This window comes from Chenopodium quinoa, unplaced genomic scaffold (genome assembly GCF_001683475.1).
Source record: "Chenopodium quinoa cultivar QQ74 unplaced genomic scaffold, ASM168347v1, whole genome shotgun sequence".
NCBI lineage: Eukaryota > Viridiplantae > Streptophyta > Magnoliopsida > Caryophyllales > Amaranthaceae > Chenopodium > Chenopodium quinoa.
The window spans coordinates 2751223-2776043 of record NW_018744466.1 but is presented as its reverse complement, the minus strand read 5'-3'; the positions used below and the strand labels follow the sequence as shown (position 1 = coordinate 2776043).

Genomic DNA, 24821 nt, shown 5'->3' with positions numbered 1-24821 from the left:
TCTTTTTGAGTACATGTTGCCATGGTTGCACGGCAAATAACGCTAGGCACTGATTTCCTTTCGGTATTTTGTTGTTGACTCATCAAGGCACATTAAACTAGTTCTGATTGTTCATTATTATATTCTGCCCTTTGCCTCCAAAAATAAGATTTTTTCACCGTGCCAATCTTGTGCATGAGCTCCACGAGGAGAATCTAGAAACTTCTTTGCTTCCCTTTACTATTTTAGTTTTAGTTTTTATTTTACGTACCCTCCTTTAATTTCATAATAAAAGATTCATTTCACATTGGAGTATTAACTATTACTAAAACAGAAAATTGTTGACATCATCCTCTCCTCAAAGTGTATACGTGTCGCTCTCTCATAAAAAAATTTCCCGCCTAATGCACTTATGATATCATATATGTATATATTTTCTTAGAACTTGGTTATTTTTAATTATTTTTATTTCAATCTTTGACTGTGTCAATAAATAAATAAATATTATTTTTTTAGTTGGAATAAATAAAATTGATATTGAGCTAAAACATTTTAGGTAACTAAGATATTTTTTTAATTTTTTTAAGGTTTTACTGTTATTTATGTGTGTAAACTAAGGATTGTACAAGCAACCTATCTATGAAGTCATGTAATAATAATATGGATATTTGTTGTTAAATGTTACCATTGTTTCGCAGCATTTCCAAGGTGTTTCAATTTTGGTTTTTTTTATTACATCGCTTCAATTTATTTAAGTTACATGTATTTTTAACTTGTATTTCAAACTAGATATATAAATTCATATGCATATAGTTTGATTAGATCAGATTGACTTTCATTTTTATATTTTGTTACTTAGTAATTTATGATGAAAGATATGTTTTTATGATCTAATTTATAATGTACTATATATATAGAGAAAGACTCATGTAAGAACCAAATCTTATATAAGAACCAATCTCAGTCATTTATTAGTTTTGATTTAATCATCTAAAATCATCCCTTAGTAATGACATTTTTGTAATTGTGTAAAAATTTTTTTATTACCTTTCTAACAAAATACACCCTAAATCTCAAGACAATTCCTTCTTCCTCCTCAACATTTACTCTCTCCTCGGCATCTTCTCTCTCTTCAAAACTCAAAAACTCAAAAGTACCCAATCTTCATCAACGAATTCAAACTCTGGTAAGTTTATCAATTCTTAAAATATTATGATTTCATTTTATTCCTTGTTTTTTCCGATTTTTTTCCAGATTTCTTTTCAGATTTTGCATGCGATTTTTTGTTTCGATTTTTCTGTTTTTTTTTTTGGTTGCAATTTTCCTTATTTTTGTTTGTACTTTCATCAATTTAGAGTTTACATCCTTAGATTTCTTCGTTTTTATTTTCAATTCATTTTTTTTTTTTTTTTTTGCGATTTTCCTTATTTTTGTTTGTACTTTCATCAATTTAGAGTTTACATCTTTAAATTTCTTCATTTTTTTTTATTTTTTTTTTTTGTTTGTACTTTCATAAATTTAGAGTTTATATCTTTAGATTTCTTCGTTTTAATTTTCAATTTGTTTGTTTTAATTTTCGAATTTTTTTTCCAAATTTTTTTTTTTGAACTTGAAGCATAAATAAGTAAATAACAGACCCTTCTCGCAGCAATGCAGTCAGCACTCAGCACAGAGCAAACTATTCTTTCGTCTTTTACCGAACAATACTGTTTTCTTGCTCACAAAATGCAATGATATGACAAGTTTCCTAATGGCCAAAAGTGAGGGGTGCTCTGTGTTAGATATCTATTATCATGTCAAAGTGGTTACTGAACTTTTTGAATTTTGATCCTATTGTCTTCACCAAAATTCAGAAGAAACATTTCCATTATCTAATCCAAAAAGGTCTGTACTTTACAGCTCTAATCTTGCTTCAATGTTGTATTTTGTAGGTTGTTGTAGTTGATTAGTTAAATTAAAATGTCAACCTACCACCTGAATCTTGGGACAGAACTGGATATATATTCTACAGATTCATATTATTCTAGCTAGAGTAGACTTTAGTCAATTTGTGATACAAACCATTTTCTGGAAATAAGTTATGCTGCCAGCAGTAGCTCACTTTTTTTATTTTCATATGCCAACTGACTTGATAGGTCATTTTCTGCAATTATTGTTTATACATAACAGAGTATACATACTCCCAAGCCATATGGATGTGCTCTAATTTTTCAGACTGTTCATTCCCTCAACCTTTGGTCATTTTTTTTTCGAATTTTTTTTTTTTCGAATTAAGTCACGGGTATTATGTTCTAAATAATTAATGATTTAGTGCTTATGCTCAAACTTTTATTGCATATATTCTAAAATATCATTGCATATGTTTAGCTAGTCATTTCTATTTCTTTGTCGTAACTTGCTTATGCATAATTTACTTCTGAGATTTTTTTTATTTTATTTAGTTTTTAGTAATTTTGTAGTTTAAAGCTTTTATATACATTAGCCTACAAGCTCAACGGGAGAGCGTTGTGCAAATGCACATAAAATGTGGGTTCGAATCCCACATAAAATTTAGAATATAGGTAGAAAATTTTTATAACATAATAAATAATATAGAACATAGTAAAAAAAAATTAGAACATAGGAAAAAATTCAGAACATTTAGAACATAAGCTAAAAAATAATTTAGAACATAGGTAAAAATTTAGAACATAAGCTGAAAAAATAATTTAGAACATAAGTTGAAAAAATAATATAGAATATAGGGAAAAAAATTTAGAACATAGGAAAAATTTAGAACATAAACAAACAAACATTTAGAACATTTGAAAATTAATTTAGAATCCAACATAGGTTCATTTTCATAGTGTGGAGACAAGAGTTTGTATGTGAGTTAAGTTGTAACAAAGTTTCCATAGTCGTTAATCATATCAACCAATTTATTCTTGTACAAAATATAACTTAGAGCTAATTTAATTTTCCTTTTAAAGTTATTTTTAAAGTTAACCTATGTAGGAATCGAACCTAAATCTTCTATGCATTTGCATAGTGCTCTGCCAATTGAGCTAATAGGTTTTAGCATATGTTCTAAAATTTACTGAATTTGTTCTAAAATTAGAACATAGAAATTGTTTTATAGAATATTGCTATGGAACGGGTCGACACACACCAGCAAACACCTATTCGGGTATACGGGAAGAGGCACAAACAAAAGAGCAAGGGACAAGATCAACAACAACAGTAAAGTGTAATGAGGAAAAGACAAAGAATTTCAATGATCCACTAAAGAGTGGCAAGGAGTATTTTTCTGCACTGGCAGTACATGACAAAATATTAACGTTAGAGTACTTTGTGAGAGAAAGCTTGATATATAAAGGATTAGCAATGCAACAGCAACTTCATGTTGTCGGAGAAGTTAGTAGTAGTGTAGTAGTAGTTGTAGTAGTCCTCAAGAGTAGTAGCTCTGATATTTCCTCATTGTAGCCGTTATAATCTTATTAATCAAAAATCCTTCAAGCTTTACTCTATTTATCTGTTATTATTATTGCAAGTCCATAATCAGATTTCCTAGTCTATAGCAAATATAGAATGCTAAATAAAGAGCATATGACACATTCTTAAGAACATACTTTAGTTACAGAATATTCTTTTTTTATGTTCTAAATTTTTTTTTGCCTACTCTTATGTTCTAAATTTAGTCTACTTATGTTCTAATTTTTTTTTCCCATGTTCTAAATTTCTTCTACCTATGTTCTAAAGTTTTTATTTTCCTATGTTCTAAATATTCTTTTACATATGTTCTAAATTCTTTTGCCTATGTTCTAAATTCGGTCTACTTATGTTCTAATTTTTTTTTTCTCTCTCTTATGTTCTAAATTTTTACTACCTATGTTTAAAAAGTTTTTTATTTTTTTATTTTTTATTGTTCTAAATATTCTTTTACCTATGTTCTAAATTTAGTCTACTTATGTTCTAAAGTTTTTTTTTCCTATGTTCTAAATTTTTTCAACCAATGTTTTAATTTTTTCCTATGTTCTAAATTTTTTCTACCTATGTTCTAAAGTTATTTTTTTCGGATTCTAAATATTCTTTTACCTATGTTCTAAATTCTTTTGCTTATGTTCTAAATTCAGTCTACTTATGTTTAAAAGTTTGTTTGTTTGTTTGTTTGTTTTTTTTTTATTTTTTTTTTTATGTTCTAAATATTCTTTTACCTATGTTCTAAATTTAATTTTCCTATGTTCTAAATATTCTTTTACCTATGTTCTAAATTTAATTTTCCTATATTCTAAATTTTTTTCAACCTATGTTCTAATTTTTTCCTATGTTCTAAATTTTTTCTAACTATGTTCTAAAGTTTTTTTCATAGTTTAAAATATTCCTTTATCCTATGTTCTAATTTTTTTTTCCCTATGTTCTAAAGTTAGTCTACTTATGTTCTAAGGTTTTTTTTTTCCTATGTTCTAAATTTTTTACATCGTTCCACAACCGTTGCCAAGCTCCTGAGGTTGGAAGTTAGCCATATCATGTGCTACATTATTTTCACGTTTTTTCACAAAAGACCAATCTAAGCTATCAAAATCAGAATTCAGAACATAAAATTTTAATATTCCATCCGGTTTTAATTACTTAATCTATTTCAATACTCTAATATGGCCGAAAATGAAAAGTGGAGCAACGAGGGAGTATCATCTAAAAACAAATGAAAGATTCGTGTCTAATGCTCGGTGGAAGGAGAAGTCGTTAATAAAAAAAGGTTCACGGCAAGAGCAATAGCTCCTGTCCACGGCCCAAAGAACACTCCTGTGTTCCAATATCGTCATAGCAACATACATACATAAACAATAATAAAATACACAAAGCAAACACAACTACTGTAGTGATAAGAGCTTCAGTGTGTGTAACAAACAAATCATAGATCAATGACCTCACTGAAATCCACTAAGATAATGATGTGTAAGCAAGGTGAGAAACTTGTTTACAAACGGTCTGGAATGCGTGTTGTGTTTAGTTGAATTAGAAGTATCAATGTGGAGTAACTAAGAAGGATTAGGGGAACTCTCACCCTTAACCTTGAGGATATAACAATGAGGAACACTCACTCACTTGTTTGGGCGTAGTAGTGATTAGGGAACTCTCACCTATTCGACAACTACCAGTTTAAGTCTTAGGAACTCTCACTAAAACACAAACTCTTCAAATTGAGATAACTCTCAAGTTTGGAAAATCAAACCTGACTAGCACAAATCAAATTTGGATCATACACTCGTGTGTTTCTTGCAAATTTCTGGAATGTCTTTCATTGATCATTAGCATGCTATTTATAGCTTTAGTACATCATTTAATTGCCACTACACTTAGCTAAAACAAGCAACAAATCAGAAATAACAAAACTGAAAAAAGGGTAGATTAAGTGGCTCATAACCGTCCAACTTAATCCCTATTACAACTAATTATTGCTCTAATTAAGAAAGCTTATAACAAGGGAAGAATAACTCCCAAAACGTCCAGCAAATTGACTCCAACATGCTGTCCAAATTCGTCCTCCAAAGCAGCCTTGAAATGCGCCTTTGTAACCCCCTCATTTAAGCCTTCATTCAAGCTCCTTTATTACGAAGTTAAACCAGCTTGAAACTCTCCATAAGGTCTGCATTGAATCCGTCTACATTCCCCCACTATCAAGGTAATTAGTCACGCTCAATATGGTGCAACCAGTTGAGGAATTATATGGACCGTGCACACCAAAATCCATAGGAGTAGCATCGAAGAAAGTCTTGGACAAAATCAATTCCCTAACGTTCAACTCTTGGACTGGAATATCCGAACCTTGGCCACTTTGGTCATCCTCCCCTTCTTCAAAGGGAATTGCCCTCAATTCTTCATCATTATAGTACGGTGCTAGATCCCCCACATTGAATGTGCTTGAGACGCCATACTTTCCTCCCAAATCTACCTTGTAGGCATTGTCATTGATCTTTTCCACTATCTCAAAAGGACCCTCGGCTCGTGGCATGAGCTTGTTCTTCCTTTGATTGGGAAACCTTTCCTTCCTCATGTAAATCCACACTAAGTCACCAACTTCAAAACTTCTCACGTTTTTGACTCTCTTGTTGGCTTGCTTCTTATAGATTTCATTAGCCTTTTCGATGTTCTTCCTTACTTCCTTGTGGATTTTCACCATGAACTCGGCTTGTTCCTTGGCACCTCCATGCACGAACTTGTCTCGAGGCAACGCTATGAGATCAATTGGAACATAAGGATTAGAACCATAGACTACTTCAAAAGGAGAATCCTTTGTAGTAGCGCTAGGAGTTCTATTGTAAGCAAACTCGGCATGAGCGAGTTTGACATCCCAATCTTTGGTGCTCTTACTAACCAAGGTCCTAAGCAAAGAACCTAGTACCCTATTCACCACCTCGGTTTCGCCATCGGTTTGGGGGTGATGTGAGGTAGAAAACAGCAACTTGGTTCCCATAAGACGCCACAAGGACTTCCAAAAATGACTTTGGAACTTTGTATCTCGATCTGAAACAATGGTGCGTGGGATTCCATGGAAACGAACAACCCCATCAAAATATAATTTCGCCACCTTCGCAGCATCCTCGGTTTTATGACAAGGGACAAAGTGAGCCATTTTTGAAAAACGATCAACTACCACCATGATTGAGTCCTTACCTCTTTGAGTTCTAGGTAAAGCCACAATGAAATCCATGCTTATGTCTTCCCAAGGTCTCTCCGGAATTGGCAATGGCTTGTAAAGACCTTTGTGAAACACCATCTTTGCCCTTTGACAAGTAGAGCAACGTGCCACAACACGGTGAACAGTGGGTAGCATACTAGGCCAATAAAAGTGAGCTTGAAGAAGCTCCATAGTCTTTTGAACTCCGAAATGGCCTGCTAAACCTCCCCCATGCGCTTCATGAATCAACAAGCTTCGAATTGGACATTTGGGAATGCATAACCTATTTCCCTTAAAAAGAAAATCATTTTGTAAGGAAAATAATTCATAACTACTGATTAGGGGATTTTTATCCACCAAGCGCCGTTTGACAAGTGGACCAACCAGGTTCCGCCACGCGTCCTCCACGGACCACTTAAGACACGCCACGTGTCCACCCATGCCAAATGGGACAACCGGCCATCAAGGCCCATTTCAGTCTAGAAGCCCGTTCGGCCCTAGGTTTACCTTAAACCTAGAGAGTTGCACGCTTCCCAAGGCTATAAATACTCGATTAATCCTCATTAATCGAGGGACCGAATACATTACGGAACACACTAATAACCGGCTGATCTCGCTAGCAAAGCAGATTACCTACATTAAATACTCTCACCTAGAGAGACCTTATTACTTTAATTTCTGTATTAATTACTCCTTAATCAGGTACTAACTTGACCGTTGGAGGCGGAGCTCTCAGGAGTCTCCGTTATTTTGCAGGTACAGGCGTCCGGTTCCAGTCTCGGAATTGTAACTCTCCCGCAGGACATCAGAAAACCCCGAAACATTTGGCGCCGTCTGTGGGGAGAGTACTTCAGAGATGGCATCCAAGTCTGTACCGACCCCAGAAGAGAGGCGTCCCCTAGACGACCCTCAAGTTCAGTCGGACCATGATACCGAAAGTGAATTTGAAGTTGAAACTCATACAGCTCCAGACGGGACCCTAAGGGCCCGCCGTACCCGTCATACTGAAATAAGGGAACGGGAGTATCTTCAAACAGGAAGTGAGCCAGCAGGCGCACCGCTTGCTCGGCAACAGCCGACTGATGGGTCTGCTCCGATCACAAGAAACGAACTCATGACCTTCATGAGGGGATTCAAGGGAGAGATCCAAGAGTTGATCAACAAAAAACCGCCTGCTTCAGTCAAAGAGCAGGCGGCCAAAAAACCTTCCACTTCACTCAAGAGGAAGCCAGTTCAAGGGCGAGAGGCGACTCCCCATCCTAAATCTAAGAAGCGGGAGCCGTCTGCTCTTGATTTCACAAAACTCCGTTATCCTACGGGAAATAGGAAACCGGTTCGTCATATTCAGGCGGACGGGTCAAAGCAAACGTTCACAGATGCTCGGCACCTGCTAGAGCAGAAGAGGAGTGACCGATTATCAGAGTCGGCTTCTACTTCAAATTTTCAGGACAGTTTGCGAAATGCCTCGATGAGGCCAACTCAGTCGTACCATGAGAGTCAGTCAGGCGGCACCTCCCGACAGTCTGGCTTTCATAGTGCGCAGGCGGTACCAAATTTGCCATTTGTGCCGCAACAACAATATTTTATGCAGCCACCTCCATTTGGTGGACCTGCAGCAAAAAACGTCCAACCTATGGACTGGCAGCTACGGCTGCTTAGACTTGGTGAACAGCCGTCGGCCTTCTCCAAGGAAATTACTGAAGCCGCTCAGCCGGCCAAAGTAAAAAATGTTTTAGTAGGCGCCTATGATGGCACTACTAACCCGGAAGACCATCTGATGGCATTCACCAACCTGATGTACCTTCAAGGGTTGGATGATCCCACTTGGTGCAAGTGTTTCCCAGCAACTCTCAAGGGAATTGCACAGCAATGGTTCGGCAACCTGCCGACTGGTTGTGTAAACAGTTTCAGGACGCTTGCTTACTTATTTGCCTCCAACTTTGCAATGAACATCCCTGCGAAGAAAACGACCCTTGATTTGGGAACAATTCAACAGGGTGAAAAGGAGGGGCTTCGTTCCTACATCAGGCGGTTCAACCTGATGAGAATACAGATTCAAGGGTTACCGGATGAGGTAGCTTATACTGACTTTTTTAGAGGTCTCAAAGACGGGTCTACCTTCAAATTTGATTTAGTTCGAAAAAGGGTGGCGACTCTTCAAGAGGCCTTGATTGAAGCAGAAGCCTATATACAGGCGACTGATCTGTGTACAATGAAACAGTCGGACGGAAAGAGGTTCGACAATAGAGAAGGACGACAGAAACAGTCGTCCAACAAAGATAAAAGAAAAGGGGTCTGGGCGGCTGATTCCTCTAAACAGCCGGCCAAGAAGAAAAAGGAATTCAAACCATACTCCCCAAAGTATGTGTTTAACAAGGATAACCAGTTTATCCTAAAAGAAATAAAGGGACGGCTCTCAATTGAGAAACCGCTCCCCATGAAGGGTTCTGCGAGCAACCGGAACCAAGACAAAATCTGTGCTTATCATGATGACGTTGGTCATCACACCAACGACTGCATTAGTCTCATGCGGTACCTAGACCGCTTGGCTGATCAAGGTGATCTTGACACTTATGTCAAGAAATCTACGGGGAATACTTCCTCAAAAAAGCAGTCGGCCAAAAAGAATCAACAGGCCGACAGTTCCGATACAGATGATGCAGTCGTCTACACCATTGCAGGCGGCTTCTCAGGAGGCGGCCCCACTATTAGGGGCAACAAAGATAATATAAGGCGGTTAGATGTAAATTCCGTTCACCAAGAACGACCGTCCAAATATACATTTCCTGAGATTGTCATCACTGAAGAGGATCTAGGAGGAATAAGGGGGCCGCATGACGACCCTCTCGTTATTGAATGTAAAGTGGCCAACCAGAGAGTTGGTCGAATCCTCATAGATACTGGGAGCTCTTCAGATCTCATCAGCAGCAAATGTCTGTCAAAACTGAAATATCAGACGGACTGCATACATCCGGCCTCCCACCCTTTAATAGGGTTTGGAGGAGGAGTCGTCCACCCACTGGGACGAGTTGATCTACCCGTCCGCCTGGGCGAAAAAGGGGAAGGACGACACATGGTAGTCCGATTCCTAGTTGTAGAGGAACTCTCTGCCTACAACATGATTCTGGGTCGCCCAACCCTGAATAGTGCCAAGGCTGTTATAATCCCGTCACTTATGCTGCTTAAGTTTGAAAGGGACAATGGAACAGTCGGCTCCCTAAGGGGAGATCAGAGGATGGCCCGAGAGTGCTATCTCTCGGATGTCAAACCCACTGCTAAGGCCACTGGGTCAAGTGGAGAAAAAACAGACCTTGACAATGTCAAGGAAAGTGCGCCTGTTCAAGAAACAGGCGACAGAAAAAGAAAGGCGTCCCAGACAGAGTCCGCCAGAAAAGCAAGGAAAATAGACGCCTGTTCTGATTCACAACTGATAGTCAGTACAATGGCGAATACGAAGCAACACATCCGGCCATGATCAAATATTTACAGGCGGTCCGACAAGCAGTCGGCTCCCTTGAGAATTTCCATCTGATCCAAGTACCGAGATCAGAAAACAACCAGGCAGATGCACTCTCGAAATTAGCATCATCCGCCTCCTCCGATACTCCTCGAACTGTGTTTTGGGAAGTAATGGAGAAGAGAAGCATCGAGGAAAATCCTATTGGAATTCTAGACAGAAGCTCAACCTGGATGGATTCAATCAGGGCATATCTGACAAACGGTACACTGCCGGATGATCCTCAACAGGCGGCATCACTGAAAAAACGAGCCTCCTGTTTTGAAATGATACAGGGGGAACTGCACAAGAGGGGGCACCTTCAACCCTTCTTAAAGTGTGTTACTCCTGAAAAGGGACGAGAGATACTAGATGATCTTCACTCTGGTTTCTGTGCTTCCCATATAGGCGGCAGGGCTACTTTTGGCCTACTTTGGAAGCAGATGCAATGGAGATGGTGAAAAAATGTGACAAGTGCCAAAGGTTTGGCAAATTAATTCACCGTCCGGCTACTGACCTCACTACCATTCACAGCCCACTACCGTTTGCTAAGTGGGGCATGGACATTCTGGGTCCATATACGCCTGCTACAGGCGGCAGAAGGTATATACTTGTTGCCGTTGACTACTTCACTAAATGGGTAGAGGCGGAGGCTGTAAAGGGAATCAAGACGAAAGATGTAATTTCATTCATTTGGAAAAACGTCATCACTCGGTTCGGGGTTCCCATGTCTATGGTTTTTGATAATGGTCCCCAATTTGAGACGCCTGTTCTCAAAAGCTGGTTGGGAGACCAAGGAATTGGACATTACTTTGCATCTGTCGGCCGTCCACAAGCAAACGGCCAGGTAGAAGCCTTTAATAAAATCATCTCAGACGGTCTCAAGAAAAAAAATTGAACGAGCAGGCGGCCTATGGGCAGATGAACTACCACATGTTCTTTGGGCCATTAGGACGACTGAAAAAGGGGCGACTGGAGAAACTCCATTCCTCCTAACTTATGGTGCAGAAGCTGTTCTTCCAATAGAACACTACGAGCCGACTCTTCGAGTAATGCTATATGACGAAGAGGCAAACTGGGAAGCTATGCGCCTGGCATTAGATTCACTTCCTGAAAAGAGGGGCAATGCTGTTTTGCGCCATGAAATCTACCGCCTGAGAATGACTAGATCATACAACAAGAAAGTGCACAGGCGTCCACTCAAAGTAGGGGACTTTGTACTTAGAAAAATGGAAGCAGTTGGTAGGGCTAACGAGTCTGGCAAACTAACTCCCAACTGGGAAGGACCCTACCGAATCTATGCGGAAGTCAGGGACGGTACCTACCGTCTGGAAACACCAGACGGACAACCGTTGCCTCGAACTTGGAATGTAGATAACCTTAAGAAATATTTCTTTTGAATGATGTAAAGTAAAGAGCTACTTAATAAAGTTGGCACTTACTATTCAATTTTGTATTACGAGGGGCATGCCGTCTGTACCTTTACAGTCGGCTACTCTCCATTGAGTTTTTTCACTCTATCTTCAGAGGGGCATGCCGTCTGTACCTTTACAGTCGGCTACTCTCCATTGAGTTTTTTCACTCTATCTTCAGAGGGGCATGCCGTCTGTTCCTTTACAGTCGGCTACTCTCCATTGAGTTTTTTCACTCTATCATCAGAGGGGCATGCCGTCTGTACCTTTACAGTCGGCTACTCTCCATTGAGTATTTTACTCACAATACTTAGCTAAAAAGATTAGGGCCTGGCCGACCCTGTGCCTAACAGGCGGCTACCCTTCTTTGACTTAGCACCTACGTTCACCAAGAACTTACCAAGGCCACCGGCCGAATGATCAGACCAGGCGCCTAGTCAACTGATCTAACTTTTAAAAACTAATCCGACCTGTCCCAACATTATAGCAGGCGTCCGGCGGCATCCATTCGGATGAAATTCGTCGCAGAGAGCAGCTCCCTTTTGGGTGGAACATTGTTCTATAAACTAATTACACGGCACCTATACGACTGTCCCAAAGGGCAACCACGTAGCCGTTTTTGAGACAAGGATAACTCTATCACTAACCAAACCAGTGGTAGCAGTTGACATCTGAGTCAGATGACCGCCTGTATTACTTGGGATAAATGCAGGGGGTACCTATTGAGATAATAGCCAACAAACATTGGCGAATAAAGGGGTCTAGCCGGCCTACGCCGCCTGGTACCTCTACTTCTCAAACAAAAGTGACGGCGACTGAGTAACTCCAAAGTTAACTCATAGTCACTCCTTCAAATTTGGTATGGAACCTAAAAAGTTTGAGTCGTCCGCCTGTTTTATACAAACAAGGGCACTCGAACCCCTATTCCTACTGGATAACCTATTGAGTAAATAGCCAACAAACATTGGTAAATCAAGGGGTCTAGCCGGCCTACGCCGCCTGATACCTTTACTACTCAATCAAGATTGTGACGAAGACTAAGTAACTCCTATGTTAACTTAATAGTCACTCAAACTTAGTACTGAGCCTAAAAGGTACGAGTCGTCCACTTGTTTTTATAAACAAAGGCTCTCAACCAATACTCTTGCTAGGTTAACAAATAACAAATTAGAGGCCAACATTGGCAATAAAGGGAAACAACCGGTACCCGCCGCTTGTTTTCCTACTTAAATTCCTTGGCTACTTGGTAATTCTATTTACTTGGTCAAATTGAATAAAGAGTTCGAATACCGATTGATTAAATGGCCGACTGATTATCTATCCTGGAAACAGACAACCAGTCGTCCAGGGGCATAGGCGGCATACTTACTATTTGTACCTGTCTTAACGTTCGGCCATACACAACAGTCTGTCTAGTGAGCAAATTTCAAATACTTAGACAAATTTGAACAAAAACAAAAAATTTGATTAAAATGAGCCGGCCATAAAAGACCAGCAGAATATTCAAAACCCCGGCCCCCTGGCCGGGTAATTACAAAGCAAACGGCACGCAGGCCGTGAAAAGAAAAAATATACTTAAAGCTTAAGAAGGGGGCAGTTCAGTATCAGCAGCAGCCGCCTGGTCAGCACTCTTCTTGCTGGACTCGGCCTTAGCTGCATCATCTTTTGATGCCTTACCCCCAAGTGGCACAAGCGCCACAACAGCCTCTTCCTCCTCCAACGCAACGTCCATCGCCTCTTCTTCAGCAGCCGCCAGGATCTGTTGATTATATATTTCCGAACACTGGCGGTACGTTCTTTCCCATGAGGCAAAGTCGGCACTGGGGAACAGTCGTTCCCAGGTCATGCGTTGGATTTGGGCGGAGTCTTCCACCATCTCCCGGACGAGCTCTTGTTTCTCTTGCTCGGCCTTGTCCGAGAGCTCTTGGGTAAGACTCTTCTCCTGGTTCACCAGGCGTTCTTTTACGTTAGCCAAAGATTTCTCCATGGCTTCGTAAGAGTGCATTTTCTGACGAAGGGGCTTCAGCTCGGCTTTAAGTTTGGTGACGGTCCCCTCCAGCTCGTCAACCTTCTTTTGGGCCGCCTCTAGCTGAGCCCGAACAGCGGCGGTCGCCTGCGCCTGATAATAAAGAAGATCAATGGTCAGTACTTCATTTTGGGCAATTTGAAACATTGCTTTATCACAGCTGGAGGCGGCCATAGCCTTTGCGGCCTTTACCTCTTTGTTTTTCCGATCAATCGGCTTGCGAAGGCTGTTGACTCGGAGCAGGGCCTAAGTACAAAGAAAAACAGGCGTCAGTTTCCAATCATAAGGGTTAACAGGCGTCCTGGAACTTCAAAAGGGTATACCTCAGCTAGGATCCCCGAAATTCCATCGAGGTCAAGGGTGCCGGCACCCTTGACCGCCTCCCTGTCAGAGGGAGGAACTACTTTAACCATTGACTTGGCTACCTCAACCAAGTCAAGTCCCTGGGGGCCGGCTGCATTAAGCAAAAGGAAAAACAAGTTAGACCTAATCAAGAAGGAAGCAAGAGTGAGTTTTTACAAGCAAGTGTCCATACATCTAGGCGGCCCCGCCTGGGTTTTTGAAGAAGTGGCCGGCTGCTTCTCAGCCGCCACTGTTTTCCTGGAAGACCCAGGAGAGCTTGCAACAGTCGTCCTCCGGGCCTTGGGGTCCGGCTGTTGCGAGGAAGAAGCCCTTGGAGTGCCAGACTGAAAACAAAAAGAGTTAGTATATGCATAATACAACTAAAAGGAGAAGAGTTTTCAAGGCTTACCAAGGGTGCCTCCTTGCTGGGGGAGTCGGCATACGACTGCTTCATTAGCGAGACCCGCAGCATGGCCGCCGCAGTTTTAGACGCTGTTATTTTACTCATGGCGTCGGCTGAAAGAATTAACCAGCAAAGTTAGTAAAAATCCCAAGTAAACAAGGCGTGAAAAAACAGAGTATTCGTCAGGCCGGCTACCTCTAGAGCACCGACTGCCGAGGCCACAGGCGGCCAAGAAGTACTCATCATAGAGCCACTTGAAGCTCGGGACGCAGTGTAGGGGTACTTGCTCTCGTACCCCTGAAGTAGAGTTCACCCTAGTCTCTACTTTGAAGAGTCCTTTGTCTAGGATCTCTCTTTTAGCCTTTGGGGGAACAGGCGGCATGCTGCGGCCGCCTGCAAGAAGAGGCGGATCCCTGTTCCACTTGTTAAAACGTTTGTTCAGCTCCGTGTCTGAACTCTCGATAATAAGGAAGGTGTTCCGCCAATCCTTCCATTTGTTTGCCTTACCTCTCGTCATGAGGTAACCCCTGTGGCTTGTTAGTTGATACCAGCCGGTACCTCCCGACTTAGGGGTCCGGCTGAGATAGTTCATGTGGGCGAAAGCCTCAAAACTTGGCTCCACCCCGTTCAGTTCGCACCCGGCCACATAGCCGAGTACGTTTACCCAAGAGTTGGGGGCTAACTGCCATAACCCCAGATCATACCCATCTAAAATCCGCTGAACAGCCGGATGTAATGGGAAGCGCAGACCAGCTTTGATGGCCGCCACATAGCAGCCAAAACAGCCGTCACCATAGCTGGTACCAGCCGGCCAGACGACAGTATCTTCTGGATCCGGCACAAACAGTAAATACTCCGGGCCCATTTTGTGGTTAGCAATAAAGCTCGCCACGTTGTCTCGCATGGTTGCGATCCGGCCCCGGGGCACCCTGCAGTAGTAGGGGGTGTTTTCCTCTCTGTAAGAGGCGGACGGCTCTGCCCAATTATCCCCCTTCTCCACTGCATGGGAACTTCTCGCCTCTTGTAGGCGGTTATGTTTTTCTTCTGAGTCAGAAGAACTATGGTCAGAAGAGCTGGAATCGGACTCGTCCCCTGACGAGTCCGAAGAGGACGACTCCTCCCCTCTCCTAGAGGGGCCCGCCTCCTCTCCCTTAGAAGGAGCAGAAGGTAAATTGGACATGTCCACGGTTAGATGAGAAGGGAACACCTTGGTCCCTCTCTCAGAACTGTCAGCTTGACAGTCGCCTCGTTCCACATCTGGCGCCTGGTCAGATGTTTCGCTAAGGAGTACCCTTTGGGAGGAGCCGTCTGAGTTTGATATTCTAGCAGTCTTTTTTGTTCTGGCCATCACGTTCTGCATAGACACAGATTCAGTCGGACTTTGTATAAAGGGCAAAGATGGGTCCAGAAAAGGGCAGGCGGCACTCCTAGTCCTAGATTCAGCCGTCCCCGGTGACCGGCTGATCACTAACTTAGGGCGTGTCGTGTGCTTCCATGGTGCCATTTCAAAAAATAAAAAGAAAATTAAGAGTAAGAGAACTGAGTTACCTGAACGGATGACAGTTGATGAAGTCCTGGAAGTTCGGGTCAGTCGGCTTGTCAGAACAGGCGGTAGGCAGAAAAAGTCCGAAAATGTCAGAGCAAGTTCAGGGGTCCGAATGTTCTCGCAAAAATTCTCAAATGTGAAAATGACCGAAGTCAGCACTTCCTTTTATAGGCAAAATGAGAAGGCGAAGGGTCGCTTCCGAATTCAAATTTGGGCGGGAGAATCTCCCGGCCGTCTGCAAGGTGACACCTGTAACGGGCCGTCGCCTGTCTCCGTGCGACACCTGTCACAGGCGACACGTGACCAGTCGCGTGCCACCTGTGAGGGGCAAATGATTAGGGGATTTTTATCCACCAAGCGCCGTTTGACAAGTGGACCAACCAGGTTCCGCCACGCGTCCTCCACGGACCACTTAAGACACGCCACGTGTCCACCCATGCCAAATGGGACAACCGGCCATCAAGGCCCATTTCAGTCTAGAAGCCCGTTCGGCCCTAGGTTTACCTTAAACCTAGAGAGTTGCACGCTTCCCAAGGCTATAAATACTCGATTAATCCTCATTAATCGAGGGACCGAATACATTACGGAACACACTAATAACCGGCTGATCTCGCTAGCAAAGCAGATTACCTACATTAAATACTCTCACCTAGAGAGACCTTATTACTTTAATTTCTGTATTAATTACTCCTTAATCAGGTACTAACTTGACCGTTGGAGGCGGAGCTCTCAGGAGTCTCCGTTATTTTGCAGGTACAGGCGTCCGGTTCCAGTCTCGGAATTGTAACTCTCCCGCAGGACATCAGAAAACCCCGAAACAACTACCATTCACGCATTTCTCCAAAATGACCTTGAAGTCATCATCTTCCTTGTAGTATTCTTTGATTAATTCGAACCCAAGGACTTTCGCCTCAACGACTCCAAGTAAAGTATGCCTTCGAGGTAAGGCATCCGCAAAAACATTTGCCTTTCCACTCTTGTACTTTGATGAAAAGTTAAATGTTTGCAAGAATTCCACCCACTTTGCATGTCTCGAATTCAACTTCTTTTGGCCATGGATGAACCTCAAAGATTCATGGTCGGAATGAAGTATGAATGGTTGTGGCCTCAAGTAATGCGACCAATGATTCAAGGCTCGCACCATTGCGTAGAACTCCTTATCATAGGTGGAATAATTCAGCTTGCCTTGGCTCAATTTCTCACTAAAGTAGGCGATAGGACGCCCTTCTTGAATCAACACGGCACCAATCCCCTTTCCGCTTGCATCACACTCAACTTCAAATGGTTTTGAAAAATCTGGAAGTGCTAGGATGGGTGTATTGCACATTTTTTTCTTTGATCACTTCAAATGCCTTTTGAGCTTGAGGAGTTCACTCAAATGAGCCCTTCTTTGTGCACTCGGTGATAGGGGTCATGAGAGTGCTGAAATTACGAATGAACCTCCTATAAAAGGAAGCTAATCCATGGAAAGAACGGACCTCCGTGAGTGTCTTTGGACTAGGCCATGATTGAATAGCCTCAATCTTGCTAGGATCATATTTCACACCTTCTCCTGAAACAATGTAACCAAGAAAAGTGACCTCATATAGCATAAAATTACATTTTTCAAGTTTTCCATACAATTTTTGTTCTCTCAAAACCGTAAAAACTTTAAATAAATGTATCAAATGTTCGTCCCCATCTTTGCTATAAATAAGGATATCATCAAGGTACACCACCACGAATTTGCCAAGGAAAGGCCGCAACACCTCGTTCATCAACCTCATGAAAGTGCTAGGTGCGTTGGTGAGTCCAAATGGCATCACGAGCCACTCATACAAGCCGTGCTTGGTTTTGAAAGCGGTCTTCCATTCATCTCCTTTTCTCATCCGAATTTGATGATAACCACTCCTCAAATCCACTTTTGAAAACCACTTCGAGCCACTCAGTTCATCAAGCATGTCATCTAGTCTTGGAATTGGAAACCTATACTTGATAGTAATATTGTTAACAGCCCTACTATCAATACACATGCGCCATGTACCATCCTTTTTAGGGACCAAAAGAGCAGGAACATCACACGGACTCATGGACTCACGTACATACCCCATACTCATCAACTCCTCAATTTGTCGTTGCAATTCCTTAGTTTCCAAGGGATTACACCTATAGGCAGGTTTGTTAGGCAAAGGAGCACCCGGAATGAGGTCAATTTGATGTTCAATTCCCCTCAAAGGTGGTAACTCTTTCGGTAACTCATCGGGAAAAACATCCTCAAAATCCTTAATCAACTGAGCTAATTTGGGATTTTGACTCATAAAATTTCCGTGGATTTCTTTAGAGTACAACAAGTATAATTCCTCCTCACCATCAATTTCCCTTTCAAATTCCTTAAGGGTAAGCAATGACACCTCCTTTGATTGTTTAGGATTTTGTGAAAACCGTGGGGGTGGTAAAGGGTGCAATTTGTTTTGTTTTCCTTGGTGAGTTATAGTGTAAGTGTTATGGTACCCATCATGTTGAGATTTTCGATCAGTTTGCCAAGGTCTACCAAGCAAAATGTGACAAGCATCCATAGACACAACATCACACAGTTGAGTATCATGATAAGACCCAATAGAAAAACTAACCATGCATTGTTTCCTAACTCCCGTGCTAGAATAAGAGTCCAACCAACTCAACTTATAAGGATGTGGGTGATTTGTCGTTGTAAGACCAAGTCTAGCTATCAAGGTTTTGGAAACTGTGTTTGCCTCACTACCACCATCAACAATTAAATCACATACCTCGCCTTTAATCTTGCACTTGGTGATGAAAATATGTTGTCTTTGCGGTGCTAAGGGTTCGTCAACGCGAGCTTGCAACGCCCTTCTCACAACCAGATTTGTTTTGGGCTCTTCTTCGGGGAAGCATTGTTCTTCCTCCTCGTCCCCTTCATTAGAATTCACGTCCTCCACTTCTTCAACCTCGAAATCCTCCCAATTGATAGTTTGATTAGCAATAAGCTTTACCTCTTGTATGGTCAAAGCTCTGGAATTTGGACAATCCTTCTTAAAATGGCCCCTTCCTCCGCACTTGTAACAAACAATGTCACTCATTTTGAAATCTTTCTTGTCCTTCTTAGGTGGATCGTTGGCTTTGACAAAAGAAGAACCATCCTTGACAGGGAAGGTTGGTCTTCGTGCCACTTGAGGGGTGACAATCGGCTTCTTCTTCTTCCTTTTTGAATCAAACTTGATCACATATTTGCAAGCTTCAGCAAAGGTTAAGTTGGTGTAACCTTCAAGTTTGTCTTGCAACTCTTGATCCAACCCAGCCATGAAACGTCCCATCTTGAGTTCTTCATTCTCCGTGATTTCACACACGATAGAAAGTCTGTCAAACTCTTTGATGTAGTCCTCAACCGATTCTCCATTTTGTTGCAAAGTGCTCCACTTCACATATTGACTTTGCTTGAAATTGTGAGGAATAAAGCGATCCCTCATCCTTTTCTTTAACTTGCTCCAAGTAGAAATGGATGCCTTACCCCTAAGAGTACGTCCCCTTTGCTCTCCTTGTAGCCAGTTATCTCCATAGCCTTTCAACTTCACCTTGGCTATCTTGTATTTTTGGAACTCCTCTTGAATGTCCTTGTAATCGAAATACCTCTCCAAGGATTTCTCCCATTCCAAGTACTTTTCTAGATCAAGTGTCCCATCAAAGGCAGGGACGTCCACTTTGAGACTCCTATCTTCCCTCCTAGGTGGAGGGTCTTCGCCTTGATCTCTCCTATCATGCTCGTTCATGAGCCTTGCCATCAAGGCAGCAAGGTTCCCTTGTAGATTGGCGTTGGTTTCGGCCAACCTCTCTTGACTAGCAATGGATCGATTAAGAGCTTCCAAAGCTGTCCTCAAGTCTTGATTTTCTCCCATGGTATGTAGGTATTCGACCCCTTTGGAAGAATTTAAGAAAACTCTCCCCCTACCTGACGCGCCAAATGATGTGTAAGCAAGGTGAGAAACTTGTTTACAAACGGTCTGGAATGCGTGTTGTGTTTAGTTGAATTAGAAGTATCAATGTGGAGTAACTAAGAAGGATTAGGGGAACTCTCACCCTTAACCTTGAGGATATAACAATGAGGAACACTCACTCACTTGTTTGGGCGTAGTAGTGATTAGGGAACTCTCACCTATTCGATAACTACCAGTTTAAGTCTTAGGAACTCTCACTAAAACACAAACTCTTCAAATTGAGATAACTCTCAAGTTTGGAAAATCAAACCTGACTAGCACAAGTCAAATTTGGATCATACACTCGTGTGTTTCTTGCAAATTTCTGGAATGTCTTTCATTGATCATTAGCATGCTATTTATAGCTTTAGTACATCATTTAATTGCCACTACACTTAGCTAAAACAAGCAACAAATCAGAAATAACAAAACTGAAAAAAGGGTAGATTAAGTGGCTCATAACCGTCCAACTTAATCCCTATTACAACTAATTATTACTCTAATTAAGAAAGCTTATAACAAGGGAAGAATAACTCCCAAAACGTCCAGCAAATTGACTCCAACATGCTGTCCAAATTCGTCCTCCAAAGCAGCCTTGAAATGCGCCTTTGTAACCCCCTCATTTAAGCCTTCATTCAAGCTCCTTTATTACGAAGTTAAACCAGCTTGAAACTCTCCATAAGGTCTGCATTGAATCCGTCTACATTCCCCCACTATCAAGGTAATTAGTCACGCTCAATATGGTGCAACCAGTTGAGGAATTATATGGACCGTGCACACCAAAATCCATAGGAGTAGCATCGAAGAAAGTCTTGGACAAAATCAATTCCCTAACGTTCAACTCTTGGACTGGAATATCCGAACCTTGGCCACTTTGGTCAGATAATATAAAGTATCATCATCAACTCTAATCAACCCACAAGCATTCATACACATATAGACAATTAATACAAAAACAAACAATAACTATACAAAAGCTGATATATATCTAATCTAATATCTAAAAGGCATACGAGAAAGCAATGAACTAAAACAATGAGTACTTAGACAGCCAAGGGTTTGTCTTCAACCAAAAGGTCAGAAGCCAATTGTAAGCAATTCGAGCAGATGAAAATCGAGCAGTAATGAGTAATCGAGTAATAACATTTGAGCAATCAATTGAAGGCGATTACATCTGAAAATCCTAAATAAACAAGCCAACAACACAATTTTAGCAATGGTAAAACCTTATATTAACTATACTAACACAAATAATTAGCGAAATTGATATTCATTGATTAAAAAGCTTTATTGATTAAAAAACATTACCTCAGAAGTTGTTTCAATGGAGGAGAAAGCCCAGAACTGCTTCTGGCGCTTTTAAGGAGAGAGAAACTCACAGACGTTTAGATTGAGGAGAGAGAAAGTGAAAGCTGTTTGAGTTTGAGGGTTTATGATTTGTTTTAATCGTGGCCGTTCATATCAATCTAATCCTACGATTATAACTAGGAACTAGGGTTCTTATATAACCAGGGTTCTTATACAAGGATGAGTTCTTACCGAATCCCTCCCTTATTGGATCATGTGAAAACAAATCTTAGGGTGAAAACTGAAAACCTACAATCTCTACCGTCCATAAAAATCAATGGCTGAGATTCTGAATTTTTCTACGGTTGTAGCAATGCAGCAGTAAATTCATCAGTATGTGTTCTGTTTTTTAGCTTGTTATTCCTCTCTCCATCTTCACAATCTGGAAAATCAAACACAGACGCCATGAATTCATCGCCATTAAACTGTGAAGCTTTGGATTCTCTCGTCATCGAATTCGACAAATCAGAAAACCTCTTCTTGGACAACGAAGAGTCTTCTACTCTCTCTCCTCCTTCTTCCTCCTCTCTCTCTCTCCTCCACCTCCTTCTTCATCGTCATCTTCATCTGAGTCGTATCGAACACGCCTCCTGATTCGTCGGATTCGCCACCTGTTAGAGTCTGGTGATATTGACTCCACTTTGGTTCTCCTTTGTCTTCATACTCCTTCCATATTACATGATCTTCGCCTCTTTTTTGCCTTCAAAAGCAGGTTTCATTATTATCCCTTTTTTTTGTTTTAATTTGTAATTTCTCAAATAATTATGTTATTGCTGGAATTTTTGATTGATTTTGATTTTGATTTTTGTTTTTCAATTTGAAGAAATTTATTGAGTTATGATTGTTGATTTTTATTAAATTGACTTGTAATGTGGAAAGTAATTGACGATGAGAATAGTCTGAATTAATGAATTTGCATTTTAATTGTAGATTTTAATTGAGCAACATATTATAAATTGTAAATTAAGTTGAGCACTATTATGTTTCGATTGTCGTAACTTTGTTTTAGATTGTGTAGATCAATTCATTGAAGATTATAGCTGTATGGTTAAGTTCCTTTGTAAATCCATTTGAACAGAGTATTTTTATTTGATTGCTCCGATTGATTTTTTTTTTTTCTTTTATAGGGTTTGACATTTTTGGGCTGAAATTATGGGGCGCGACTGCTCTTTTCTTCGAATTGGTGGCTGTCAGAGCTATTAACGCGTGGTCGAGGGCGGCTAGCTGGGATTGTGCGTGTGAGAGGAGATGTGCAGGTGTTGGGAAGGAGATGAATTATTGTTGTGAGCTGCTGCTGTTGGTGTGTGTGAGGTGGAGCTGCGTGAGTGCAGAGGCATCTGGGGTCAAATGGGGTGGCGAGGTGGCTGAAATGCGCAGTGGCAGTAGTGATTTGCAATATATTTTCTATTTTTCTGGTATTGTTTAGTTCAACAATTGTTTTCTATATTGAATTTGGTGAATATTTGCACTCTGATTTTTCCAATCTTCTTAATATTACTAAATGCTACTGGTTTGTCATTAGATGGTCCCATGATCTGGATTGCAGAAATAGTTAAAAGTTCAGATGATGGATCTTCCATTGTTAATGCTCATGTTGATGGTGCTGAAATAAGCACAGTCATGATTAGGATGCAAGATACTGATGTGGAGATGCGATTCCCTTGTGAGAGTGCAAGTAACCATGATGATTGTAGCACTAGCAGCACTCATCAAAATAAGAACTTGAAGGTTTGCCAAAAGTCGTGCATTTGGCGATGCACTTGAATATTCATATCAGTTTTTGTATATAGTGAGTGACCTCTATATGGTCAAAATTGAAATAGTTATCCTATTTTTGTATATAGGACCTCTATATAAATGTTGTCATATTAATATAGTTACCTTACTTTTGTGTATAGTGACTTATGAGAATATGATCAAAATTGATATATTTACCCTATTTTTGTATATAGTGACCTTAATGTAAATGTTGTAAAAATTAATATAGTTACTCTATTTTTGTATATTTACGTTATTTTTATATATAGTAACTCTACGTTATTTTTTTTTAAACCGTTAGACCTTGTTAGTAATAATGGATGGTTGAGATTTTCTGTTTTTAGTTTTCACCATAAGCCCTGTTTTCAGCGGAACCTCCCCGTATATATATATATATATATATAGGGTCGGGATCCGGTGAGAACCACCTTCTATGTGAGAACAAATCTCAGCCATTAAATTGTATTAAATCGAACGGCTGTGATTAATCACATAAACCTCCTCCAAACCACTTAAATGTCTTCTCTCTCTACCCAGTTAACTGACTTCTCTCCACCACGAAGCTTCATCAATGGCGATTGATTAATCCATTTGAAGGCTTGACAATTTTGATTTCATCTTCTTCTTCACAAGTACGAATAACTTCGATTAAAGAATATGAAGGCTCGATAATTATCAAGGTTTGTTTAACTTTTCAATTTCGATTTTACTGCTCTGAAAATTTCGAATTGCATAAATTATTAAGGCACTGTAAGTTAATTTGATTTTGATTTTCGTTGTTGTCTAGATTTAATTTGAATTTCATATCAAGATTGTACGATTTTGATTACCAAAATTTGGGTTTCACATTTTTTAATTTCGATTTTAGTATTCTGGAAATTTTTGAATATGAATGTTCTTAATTTTGGTTATCGAGTTTGACAATCTAATTTTTGCTTGATTTTTTTACTTTGAGTATTCTCAATTTAGGATTTTCGTTAAAAACTTCAATAGGATTTTCAATTTTGCCTGTAGACAAGATCCTTGACACCATCGAGGAGGTTGCGGACGAGCTAGACTTGCAGGTCCGCAGGAGGAAGAAGTATGGTGTCGAAGACTTGGTTGGGCCTAAGGGTGATTTCATTGAAAGGAATGGTGTCCTTCCAACAAGTGTATTATTCCGATAGAGGGTTCAGAATTATTACAGAGCTAATTCTTCAGTAAGGTCAAGTGATCGGAATGCCTAGGTGGAGGCTGCTTCCGATCAGTAATATCGAGGTACAATTGGTATTACAGCTTAATCTTAACTGAACCCTTCGGGTCGAACCCAATCGAACCTCCGATCCGAGACGACGAGTTAATCCGAAAGGATTTAATGAGTCGACAGAGTTTTACGAATACAGACGTCGGAAATCGAGCCTAGGGCGTCGAGACCGAGCGTCGCAAAATCACAAGCAACAAGTATGAGCGTAGCCGTAGCTAGGCTAGGCGCACCATGGTGTGCTAGGCACCATCGCAGCCTAGGCGCGCCCTGGCAGCCCATCGCAAGCTAGCAGCATGCTAGCATGGGTGCCTGGGTGCGCATGGCAGCTATCGCAAGCCACACAAGCACCAGGTAGCCCATCGCAGCTAGCAGCGTGCTAGCGAGGGTGCCTGGGTGCTCATGGGTGCTATCGCTAGCCCATCGCACCAAGCACATCCATCGCAGCCCTATCGCACCAAGCACAACACCCTCGTGTGCGTGTGTGTGCATAGGCGCTCTCGCAACACCCTAGCATCACGCACAACACCATCGCAGTGCTAGGCACATGCGTGTGTGCGTGTGCGTGTGCAACGTCGCCCAGCAGCCTCGCAATGAGGCACCTAGCTGTGTGCTTGCGTGCGTGCCTTCGCATGGCAGCACCAAG

The 24821-nt window shown here is 41.0% G+C and overlaps 1 protein-coding gene across 6 annotated transcripts; it reads left to right on the top strand.

Moving 5' to 3' along the window:
- Positions 1 to 850: 850 nt before the first annotated feature.
- LOC110697518 lies at positions 851 to 23168 on the top strand. Of its 6 annotated transcripts, none has more exons than XM_021874885.1 (4): positions 870 to 1165; positions 1636 to 1863; positions 22305 to 22592; positions 22700 to 23168. In XM_021874885.1, the coding sequence occupies exons 2-4, from the start codon at positions 1773 to 1775 to the stop codon at positions 22939 to 22941; spliced, it is 621 nt and encodes a 206-aa protein (XP_021730577.1). In that variant the 5' UTR covers positions 870 to 1165; positions 1636 to 1772; the 3' UTR covers positions 22942 to 23168. The 6 variants fall into 6 exon arrangements, 3 of the variants coding, with proteins under 3 accessions (XP_021730577.1, XP_021730575.1, XP_021730578.1); XM_021874883.1 differs by having other exon boundaries at positions 1628 to 1863; XR_002506506.1 differs by lacking the exons at positions 22305 to 22592; positions 22700 to 23168 and adding an exon at positions 3084 to 3485 and having other exon boundaries at positions 851 to 1165; positions 1628 to 1863.
- Positions 23169 to 24821: the final 1653 nt, after the last annotated feature.